Source organism: Galleria mellonella, unplaced genomic scaffold, assembly GCF_026898425.1.
Source record: "Galleria mellonella isolate WM207_F2 unplaced genomic scaffold, CSIRO_AGI_GalMel_v1 utg332, whole genome shotgun sequence".
Classification (NCBI taxonomy): Eukaryota; Metazoa; Arthropoda; class Insecta; order Lepidoptera; family Pyralidae; genus Galleria; species Galleria mellonella.
The window spans coordinates 819-12,875 of record NW_026442080.1 but is presented as its reverse complement, the minus strand read 5'-3'; the positions used below and the strand labels follow the sequence as shown (position 1 = coordinate 12,875).

Here is a 12,057-nt window from a genome sequence, read left to right as displayed (position 1 = left end):
GTGACATAAATAATCATGGTTTACACCAGAAATAATTAATAGTATCCAGTAATGCTGCAGTTTATATTCATATCAGTAAGCCAAGCTTACTTTCAAATTCAAGAATGAACAGAAGATTAGAAGTTTAACATTCTTATTGCAATTGTACTTGCAATAATATATACATACAGTACTAATTATCAAGAACATTCCTCAAATACATGTGTGGTGAAGATTTTCCTAATATGCTATCTATTTGATTTCTAACCTCTAATGTAAATTTATTAAAGAAGTGAATAATCAGTGTTAGTGTTTGCTTTATTAATATTTAAAGTAATTGTCCTAACTTGATATTAATAGGTTCATATCTCTTTGGATACAGCCAACATATACAACTAACTCGATAATGAAATTTATAAAATACTAATATTATATTTTACTACTTGTATATCTCCATTCTATTCCCATAAATATTCAAAATATGTATATTAAATATAAATCCAATAAAGTTTCACTAATATTAACCCTGTCTGAACTTGTCTAATCAATATAGCATGAACAAACAACACACATACAAACCTTATCGCCATGACAACTTTCTTCCTAAATATGAGTAAAATAATATAATAAATAATAACTAATAACTCACACTTGTCATTTAATACTAATTTTATACTGTACCTCATACCTAGTTAAGAGTAACTATAGTCAGAGAATCCTTTAGTACATTTATTACCATTAGGAAATACATCCACACCTATAATATCAGCATAATTAAATATTATTAATAATCAGTATTACACACAGAATTGTTATTATCAGCTTGCTTACTACAACAAAATCAATATTAAAGTTTATAATAAATCAAGACAAAATATCTATTTAAACAATACAGGCTTGTTTACCATAAACACCCCACAGTCACATGAATTTATCTAGTAACACAATTAATAATGTATTAAAAGTATTACATTCACATAATATCACTTGCAACAGTTAAGCTGTCTCTTTGTACATCTGGTGTAAAACAAATCCCCACATGTAGTCATGGATAATCAAATATAGACTAAGAATCATTAATCTGGTCGACCGAGTAATGGTATAAAAACACTTCACCATGAAGCGTTAAGTATGAACAGATATTCCAAACCAACACTGTAATAGTGTAATAAATACAAATATTTCATCATCATCATCGTCTCAACCATCACCAACCCACGACTGAACACAGGCAATTTCCCACAGACTGACACAAGGAACGGCCCCACAATACACATAAAACAGTCACTCCAAACAATGGAGGTAGCCCACACCGCATTTGCATTTACAGAGTCGTCACTCAACAACCCCTCTCTCTCATCAATGGTTGTTTCCCTAGCAATGAGACCAGACCATAGTCACTTTAGTCTATTATCCTCAATAAATAAATACTTTATAATAACTAGATATGAAACTAGTTAGTATTATAATAGTTTAATAGCTGATTTAATAAGTATTTTTCAAAACTGGACAATTAGAACATTGAATCAAATTGATGAAGTTCTATCAAACGACCATATAATTGGATTTTGTATATGAGTAGAATAACGTAAGTACGTAAATTATAATGATGTAAAATTTGTTCAAATGTGATTGCATTTAACGATATACGCATTACCTAAAGGTATACGGACTCGACCAAATACGTATTTCAATAGTTGTTGAGAAAAATATTAAGTATAGACTTTGCCTGCGATCACAGTCAAAAATCTAACTACGTAGTAATAAATGGAACAAGCTCACCGGATTCTCCAGTCTTCTATTCATTAATTTCACACACTTAATCGATAGTGATACACTAAGATTTCAAACCCCTTCATCGATCCAGTCCCTCCTAGATCTATCCCAGTTACTTTCTTATTTTATTGCGCAGTTCCTTAAAACACCACTCCCGCGCCATTTGCCGCCCTTTTTTTCTTTTTTTTTTTTCTCACCTAGTAACGTCATAGATTATGTCACCGAAGGGTAGATATTTCAATAATCGGATTTAGCCTATTATTCGAACTGAACTTTTCTTTAAATTCAATTTAATTATATGTTAACGTATTTTGGTATTTTCTATTAAATTGATTATAGAATTTATAAAACTTTAAAGACTCTCATAAACCTTATTAAACTATGTTGTATGTATCTTTTACACCTGATGATAAAAAGGTAAACTATAATTTGGTTATATATAAAATATAATATATTTTTGTTTAATTTATTTAATTTTCTTGTGACATCCACTACACTTTGGAAACACATCAAAGGAGTTTCCCTTCTGTGTCAATATTTCATATATGGTAACGTCTTCTCTGTATACTATTGTGAACCTTGACTTTAAAGTTTGTTTATATTAAATAGCTCAGCTTTCGCAGCGGTCACCCATAGGAACCCCTGTTTCTTTTCTATGTACTTATGGTATTAAACCTATTGTACTATAGGCGAACCGTCACATCCGGCCCCCTAATTATCAAGGAGTTTACCGGATTGATAATTACAACAAGATAAGTTTATTGTTACAATTTTTTTCCAACCCTAAAAATGTACCTCACATATCTGTATATAATTTAACTTTACAGAGCTTTAAAATCATTTAAATTTTCATTGATTAATCGATACTAAGACCCTCTGATATTCTTAAGACTCAAAACAATAAAAGTATTAAAATGATCTTTAAACCCGAAGTTATGTGTATGAATAGCCTTAAAATTTCTACTCAATATATTAATAATTAAGCATAATATTTATTTATGAATAGATTTGTAAATAATTATTTATAATTAATTTGCATACGCTGTAATGATAGAGTGAATCCATTAAATTTTATAATTAAAATTTTTATACTCGTTTATTTATATGTAATAAATTCAATGCATGTAATTACAATATCATAAACAGCATAAATGAATACAATCCTAAATGTGTGTAAAGGAGTCTATAAAACCTAAATGTTTGAAAAGCCTAAGTATGTGATGAGACTAAATGTATAAAATCTAAATATGTGAAGAGCTTCAAGTAAAGAACCTAATAGATACGTTATTTATATCAGTAAATTTAGATAAAGTATCTATTTAAAGATACAAGTTAAACATCTAAGTGGAAGCTCATAATAAAAGCATAAATGTATGAGTGTAATGTATCAACAAGCGAAAGAACCTAAGTAGAAAACCTGAAGCGAAATAAAGTGAAAGAATTTAAGCATTAAAATGTAATAAATGCAAAAAGAATCCTAAAATAATTGTCTAAGTGTAAATAAACGATTAGATAAAATCCCAAGTTAATTAAATATTAAAATGAAGATGTTCAAATAAATTTGTTAAAATAAATTTAAACAATACGAATAAAACTTTATGAAGCGTCTAAGTAACCACAAATACATATTTCATCTAAGAAATAACCTAGTGTTCATTGAATAAAAAAATAATAGTCCCTAACAAAATTCAAATAAATTTAATTTTTATTTATTAATTTTAATCATAGAAGTAAAGCTTATATAAATAATAATTTATCACCACCGGCCCCCCTTTCTGAAAAATTTTGCACGGCCCCCCAATTTTAAGACTCCTATAAATATGTTGCATAAAATAATACAAACGGCCCCATAGTTTAAAACTCTTATTATAAGAAATTCCTTTAATATACTTAAATTACCAATGACTATTTCTTAATACTCTCAGAAATAACATGATCAATAAGTTTTATAATAAAATATTATGTAACCCCATTAGATAGGTAGATAGACACCCCCCATCGCCTCCTCCAAAAGATCACAACAGCAAACCCAACATAAATACAACCAACTATATTAGATACATCAATTAATTTATTTTGTACAATAAATTATCATTTAAAAAGATACAAATGTCTTGTGTTATGTGCAATTACAAAGAGCAAAATAAACTAAGTGTGCGCAACATCTAAGTATGTAAAATGTTTAGGCATGTAAAGAGTGTATATGTATAAATAAACTACAAAATCTCCCTCTGATATAAGTATAAAGTTTTTTTTTTTTTTTTTTTTTATAATAAGTGTCTAAGTCAAAATAAGCGAATAATCAAATAAAAGCTGAAATATAATTGTAAAGTGGAATAAAGAAATTATGTATAGAACCATAAATAAAATATTATAATAGCATCCTAATAAATTGTTGGAATTAAATTTAACAACATGAAAACAACTAATTAAATTTTCAAATTTAGGTAATCAAATAAAGTAACTAAAGGCCCTAACTAACCTTAATGATATTTTATGACACGTCTAACTTTCATTTTGAAACCCCCTATAAAACATTATATAAGCTATTTAAACATCTTCGGATGATCAAAATCAAATCATAATTATTTAATATTTTTTTTTTTTTTTATATATATATATATAATCAATGTCACTGCATCATAAAAGTTTATGAAATAAAAGTCAATAATTTCCTCAGAAATAAATAATGTCATTAATTCATCTTAAGTCATTTCTTTCACAATAAAAAGAATTTAATAAATTTTATGTATAAGTCATTATAGCATAATTATTGTTTATAAAATTTATATAATGTTAAATTAATAGTTCAGTAAGTATTGAGAATTAATGAAGCAAAAGAATAATAAATGTGTCCTATAGCATAAAATTAGATCAATGTGAACTGAATATAACCTAGCAAGCTATCCTCACTACTATTGTTATGTACCTATTAGTGTAATACTTAATATTATTTACTCAATTGATATAGAGTAAAATAAAATATAAACCAAATCATGTAAATTTGTTGTATAATTGACTCCAATAGGTAACCACTGAATGAATTTGATAAATTAAATCCTAAGAACATGAGATAACAGTAAAATAAAACTATTTACCTATATAGAGCTCATGAAATTAGGTCCAAATCCTAGATCTATGACGGTATAATTATTTAGTCATAATCATCAAAGTTGGTTTGGAGTTATACTATTAGCAGATATTACTGTTTAACTTTATACTCCTTCATATTTTAATAACCAATCCCTGAAGTCACAAGCTCCAATTGTGACCAAGTGTTCTTATTGATCTGATATGTAAATAGCCATGAACCAATTATATCCTGGTCACGGCACCAATTGTGATGGTCCCCCCCCTATCTGCCCTTTGTACCCCTTCATATAATAACTACCCTCTAAACTAACCTACACATGGAAAACCTACAAAGCCTAAGAAAAGCCTACGAAGGCTTTTCCTAATGAAATCTATGAAAATCTAATGAAAACCTACCCTAAAGAATGGCCTAACACCCTCAATATAACCCCATACCTATATTATCTTATACACCCCAAACAACCTATGAATCATATAAACCCTTACAATAAACACTTAATATTAAACAGATCTTATAGTAGAACACTTGATCATTTGGCCAGATAAATAAATGTGTGATCGTCTAGTAATGTAGGACCCGTTGTGTGTGTAATAACCAAAAGGTTCTTTAATTGGTATATGACAGGAGTTAAATTATGAAGATGATTGATAAATTTTTAAGGATTAAGAATAATTAATGAATTATACTCATAATTCATGTAACTAGGAAGTTATGTTAATTTAATAGTAAATTACAGAACAACTGTAATAATAAAAAAAATGGGGAGCGGTCGGGCCCCTCACACGCCCGGACCAGTGGAAGACTTTCCAACTATCTATAACTCTTCCTCCTAAAAGGTAGGAAGGGTATTACTATTTATTAATGCACTCTGATGGTAATAAGGGCATGAGTATTCTCAGTTCCAAACCAAACATAAGTACATTTACTTCAACATTACAGTGGCTCCACCAGCCCCACGATGCTTCCAGTATAAATTGGAGTTTGCCAGAGGCAAAAGGATCGGAACTGAAATCCCAGGATCACTCCGACACGAGAGCTTACTCATGGGCGATGACCCTTTCAGTCCTATATGGCGACATAGAGATCACCCACTAACAGTACGAAACTGTTTCCCAGCGTCACCCTGTTACGAGCTTACTCAATGGGGGGTTCCCTTCGGCTCCACAAGAGATCAGACCAAGAAGCGAGATCACCCAGACACCAGAACCTACTTTGTTGGGACATAACCCTTCGGCCCTATAATGTGACATTAGAGATCACCTGTGAAGACAGTCCGATAGAGATGAAGATTTGTGTGATAGGGGATACCTTCCACACCCTGGAATTGGCCAAGCCATATAATGTTGATAATTGCTATATCATAACATAGCATTGTCAATTTAATATTATTTACTTAATACCAAGAATACTCAAGGTTCAAGTTAAATCTGTTGATTAGGCCGGAGCCTAAGAACGAGTAGTCCAACCCATAGGTCGAGAGCTACTAAAAGTAATGAGTGCTATTGAATGAACTATAAGTCCAGTCAATTATATATAATATTATTGTTCATTAACCACATTGTGAATTAACCAATTATTTATTCAGAGAGATATATCTAAAGGAACTATAAGTCCTTTAAAAGACACTGATTAATCACAAGTTAACAACGTCTCGTGAAATAACCAGTTGGGTTTTCTATAAGTTTGAGGACACTAAGTCCAACAAGCTATTATTGTGTTGAGAGTAATAGAGATCTTTTGTAATATTTGTAGAGGTTTGATTAATCACATTGTGAAATAATCAGATTAAATAATTATGTAGCTTTATAGAGAGGACTATAAGTCCTAATTGGTTGTTGTCATAAGTACTGATAAATTACACATTAAAGTGCCAGGTCAATTATTATATATATAGGTATATATAGAAGGACAATAAGTCCTATTTGTGTATGTTGTAGTAGTAGAGGCAATATATTGCATAATTATAATGTGAAAAATATAGATTAAATATATATTTGTATAGAAAGGACAGTAAGTCCCATACAATTATTGTAGCTGTACTATAGTTATACTATATCTACTTCCTTTTAGTGTCTTAGTAAACCTATTTACTAAGAGGATTTCTCAGATAAACAAGTGTTTTAGTAGTGTTTAAATCATCATGATTAAATCCCTAAGAAATTAGGTCTTTAAATAATTATCATATCATTTAAGTGAAATTTCTCATATAAATATTCCAATATTTCCCCTACAGTTATTATAAAATAACTGAAAATTATATAAATTTTCTATAGACTTAGCTATAGAATCATAACGTGTATAATCTCCTTTTGTTTGACATCTGTCACATTAATGACGTATTGAATGACGTATTGATGTATTGAATTGAATTTTGATTATCTATCACAACTGTCAACGTAACAAATACTAGCAAGTTTGTTTATTTGTATTTGTTTAATATAATTAATATAAAATCATCATATATCAACCGTAATATACAACTAAATTATCAGTGACATAAATAATCATGGTTTACACCAGAAATAATTAATAGTATCCAGTAATGCTGCAATTTATATTCATATCAGTAAGCCAAGCTTACTTTCAAATTCAAGAATGAACAGAAGATTAGAAGTTTAACATTCTTATTGCAATTGTACTTGCAATAATATATACATACAGTACTAATTATCAAGAACATTCCTCAAATACATGTGTGGTGAAGATTTTCCTAATATGCTATCTATTTGATTTCTAACCTCTAATGTAAATTTATTAAAGAAGTGAATAATCAGTGTTAGTGTTTGCTTTATTAATATTTAAAGTAATTGTCCTAACTTGATATTAATAGGTTCATATCTCTTTGATACAGCCAACATATACAACTAACTCGATAATGAAATTTATAAAATACTAATATTATATTTTACTACTTGTATATCTCCATTCTATTCCCATAAATATTCAAAATATGTATATTAAATATAAATCCAATAAAGTTTCACTAATATTAACCCTGTCTGAACTTGTCTAATCAATATAGCATGAACAAACAACACACATACAAACCTTATCGCCATGACAACTTTCTTCCTAAATATGAGTAAAATAATATAATAAATAATAACTAATAACTCACACTTGTCATTTAATACTAATTTTATACTGTACCTCATACCTAGTTAAGAGTAACTATAGTCAGAGAATCCTTTAGTACATTTATTACCATTAGGAAATACATCCACACCTATAATATCAGCATAATTAAATATTATTAATAATCAGTATTACACACAGAATTGTTATTATCAGCTTGCTTACTACAACAAAATCAATATTAAAGTTTATAATAAATCAAGACAAAATATCTATTTAAACAATACAGGCTTGTTTACCATAAACACCCCACAGTCACATGAATTTATCTAGTAACACAATTAATAATGTATTAAAAGTATTACATTCACATAATATCACTTGCAACAGTTAAGCTGTCTCTTTGTACATCTGGTGTAAAACAAATCCCCACATGTAGTCATGGATAATCAAATATAGACTAAGAATCATTAATCTGGTCGACCGAGTAATGGTATAAAAACACTTCACCATGAAGCGTTAAGTATGAACAGATATTCCAAACCAACACTGTAATAGTGTAATAAATACAAATATTTCATCATCATCATCGTCTCAACCATCACCAACCCACGACTGAACACAGGCAATTTCCCACAGACTGACACAAGGAACGGCCCCACAATACACATAAAACAGTCACTCCAAACAATGGAGGTAGCCCACACCGCATTTGCATTTACAGAGTCGTCACTCAACAACCCCTCTCTCTCATCAATGGTTGTTTCCCTAGCAATGAGACCAGACCATAGTCACTTTAGTCTATTATCCTCAATAAATAAATACTTTATAATAACTAGATATGAAACTAGTTAGTATTATAATAGTTTAATAGCTGATTTAATAAGTATTTTTCAAAACTGGACAATTAGAACATTGAATCAAATTGATGAAGTTCTATCAAACGACCATATAATTGGATTTTGTATATGAGTAGAATAACGTAAGTACGTAAATTATAATGATGTAAAATTTGTTCAAATGTGATTGCATTTAACGATATACGCATTACCTAAAGGTATACGGACTCGACCAAATACGTATTTCAATAGTTGTTGAGAAAAATATTAAGTATAGACTTTGCCTGCGATCACAGTCAAAAATCTAACTACGTAGTAATAAATGGAACAAGCTCACCGGATTCTCCAGTCTTCTATTCATTAATTTCACACACTTAATCGATAGTGATACACTAAGATTTCAAACCCCTTCATCGATCCAGTCCCTCCTAGATCTATATCCTAGTTATTTTTTTATTTTATTGCGCAGTTCCTTAAAACACCACTCCCGCGCCATTTGCCGCCCTTTTTTTTTTTCTCTTTTTTTTTTTTCTCACCTAGTAACGTCATAGATTATGTCACCGAAGGGTAGATATTTCAATAATCGGATTTAGCCTATTATTCGAACTGAACTTTTCTTTAAATTCAATTTAATTATATGTTAACGTATTTTGGTATTTTCTATTAAATTGATTATAGAATTTATAAAACTTTAAAGACTCTCATAAACCTTATTAAACTATGTTGTATGTATCTTTTTTACACCTGATGATAAAAAGGTAAACTATAATTTGGTTATATATAAAATATAATATATTTTTGTTTAATTTATTTAATTTTCTTGTGACATCCACTACACTTTGGAAACACATCAAAGGAGTTTCCCTTCTGTGTCAATATTTCATATATGGTAACGTCTTCTGTATACTATTGTGAACCTTGACTTTAAAGTTTGTTTATATTAAATAGCTCAGCTTTCGCAGCTGTCACCCATAGGAACCCCTGTTTCTTTTCTATGTACTTATGGTATTAAACCTATTGTACTATAGGCGAACTGTCACAGTATCATGGGCGAAACAGTATACTCTGTTATGTCCATGGTACTGCTCATGTCTATAGGCGACGGTTACCACTTTCCATCAGGTGGGCTGTCAGATTGTTTGCCATTCTAAGTAGTATAAAAGAAATATAAATTGTAAGGTTACCTTCTCCTGGTGCGGGTGGTCGCCGGCAACGGCAGCCGCAGCAGTGGTGGCCGTGGTGGCGTGGTGGTGCGCCCGCGCCGCTGCTAAAGTCGCCAGCTCGGACAGGTTCACGTACAGCGCTGGCATGTCTGCGAATACGATTATAAATTCAATTCAAATGATCGTCATCCGATATCCGATATTGTTTCATAAAACAAACTACTTCAATTATGAAAAAGTAAATTACTGGACCGATTTTGATAAAGTTTCTATGGGATCAATCTGTTACTAGTTAATATACTTTCAGATAAATTAAGAATTTTCGATATCAGTTTATCAGTTGAGAAAAATCTTTTGAAAATAAAGACGAACCTTCGCAAAAGAAAAATTTACAAAAGTCATTTGCATGGGTGCCTCTGTCCCATCCATGTTTCTTACGTGAAGCGACTGTGAAGGTGAATGTATGGCAATGAAATTAGAGGGTACGGAGATAAACATCTTAATCCTCAAGAATAAAGAATACCATGGCCATTTCGTTACCACCAAAAGCATAATTGCGATTGCCGACCCGTCTGCCAAAGATGGCAACTACTACCAAGCCCCCCCCCCCAATGTAGTCCATTAGCTGAGTAGTCCTGGGTGTCATAAGCAGCGTCGTGGATATGGGTGGGAGTATGCCGCTTAAAACATATCCAAAGCGGGGGGGAGGGATTGATAGCAATGCGGACTACCAATCCCATTGCTAGCAATATATTCCGTCAGGTCGACCTCCACGTAGTCTCGTAGTATAATTGGCAACCATAGTTTGGCTTTAAAGATGTTTTCAGTGGACTGCTGCCCATCCCTCGCCCTACGTTAGTCGCCTCTTACGCCACCCACGGGAGAGGAAGGGGTGGCCCATTCTATGCCGGGACCATACGGCCGCGGCTTACAGGTAGTAAAACTGTGTATAACGTAAAGCAAACCTTTAGTGAGATGCGGCGGCAGCGACGAAGGCTTGGTGGGTTTAAACTCCGACTGCCCAGTGTTGGCGTTGGTCGACTTAGCGGGCACGGATGGCCGCTCCAACGATGAACACCGCTGTAAACGAATAGTCGATATTTCATGTTTTTTTTACACTACTATGGTAGCAAAGAAGCATACGGCCCGACTGATGGTAAACGGTTACAGTAGTCTATGGACGCCTGCTACACCAGGAGTGCCGCATACGCGTTAATAACCCTGACAACTACAAAATTCGACTTTAGGGGCTCCGTCGGATATGGCGTGAATTTACAGGGTACAGAGGAATAACATCCGAGTCAACTCATGGGGGTATCATGGGCGAAACAGTATACTCTGTTACGTCCATGGTACTGCTCATGTCTATAGGCGACGGTTACCACTTTCCATCAGGTGGGCCGTCAGCTTGTTTGCCATTCTAAGTTGTATAAAAAAAGTAAAAAGCCTGTAAAAACTACTAATTTCATAGATTTGGAAATAGTTGAAAGGATAAACATGTGTGTACATACTGTGGCAGCGGCGGGCGTGCGTAGATGGAATGTTCATCGTCAGGCTTGTCGCCGCGGAACGACAGCACGCTGAGGGCGGCTCGCGGGTGGCCGCGCTCGCACGCTGTCAATGCAGTAAACACATTGAGTAATACAATTCATCACCATCATCATGTTATGGAAGCACTTCCAGTATGTGGCCCGTCTAGTGATCTTAAATCATTGTAGTTATATATCTGTGTTTAGGTCGCTATGGTAACTAGATGTTGTTGATTGTTACATAAAATATATTATTCTTTGCTGATTCTCTTTATTCTCTTTAATACATCATCATCATCATATCGGTTTTTTTGATGGGTGAAAATGGTATGGTAACCCCGCCTGCGCTAACGGGATACGCTGGCGGGGCACCAGTGAAGGGTGATAGGTGAGAATGAAAACAGGGCCAGTTAGCCCATCATGATGAATTCATCAGGAATTAACCATGATAGTTTCAGGGGGGATCCGCGAGGAGGTCGACCTGGTTGGGTATATTGCTAGCAATGGATTCTCAGTCTCCATCACTAACAATCCCTTCCCCTCATCATACCAGTTAACTGTCCACTGCTGAACATAAGCCTGCCCTATGAGGGGAGATTTCA

At 32.4% G+C, this 12,057-nt stretch overlaps 1 protein-coding gene across 1 annotated transcript in view; it reads right to left on the bottom strand.

The window, feature by feature from the left end:
• The window catches only part of LOC113514078 (uncharacterized), a gene marked incomplete at its 5' end in the record, with an annotated part of 44,898 nt that extends 33,358 nt beyond the window's left edge, over positions 1-11,540 (bottom strand). Inside the window, 3 exons of the mRNA XM_052896756.1 lie at positions 9,948-10,075; positions 10,892-11,034; positions 11,438-11,540. Of these exons, the coding sequence (XP_052752716.1) occupies positions 9,948-10,075; positions 10,892-11,034; positions 11,438-11,540 (374 nt within the window). The remainder of the gene's footprint in view (positions 1-9,947; positions 10,076-10,891; positions 11,035-11,437) is intronic.
• Between the last annotated feature and the right edge of the window lie 517 nt (positions 11,541-12,057).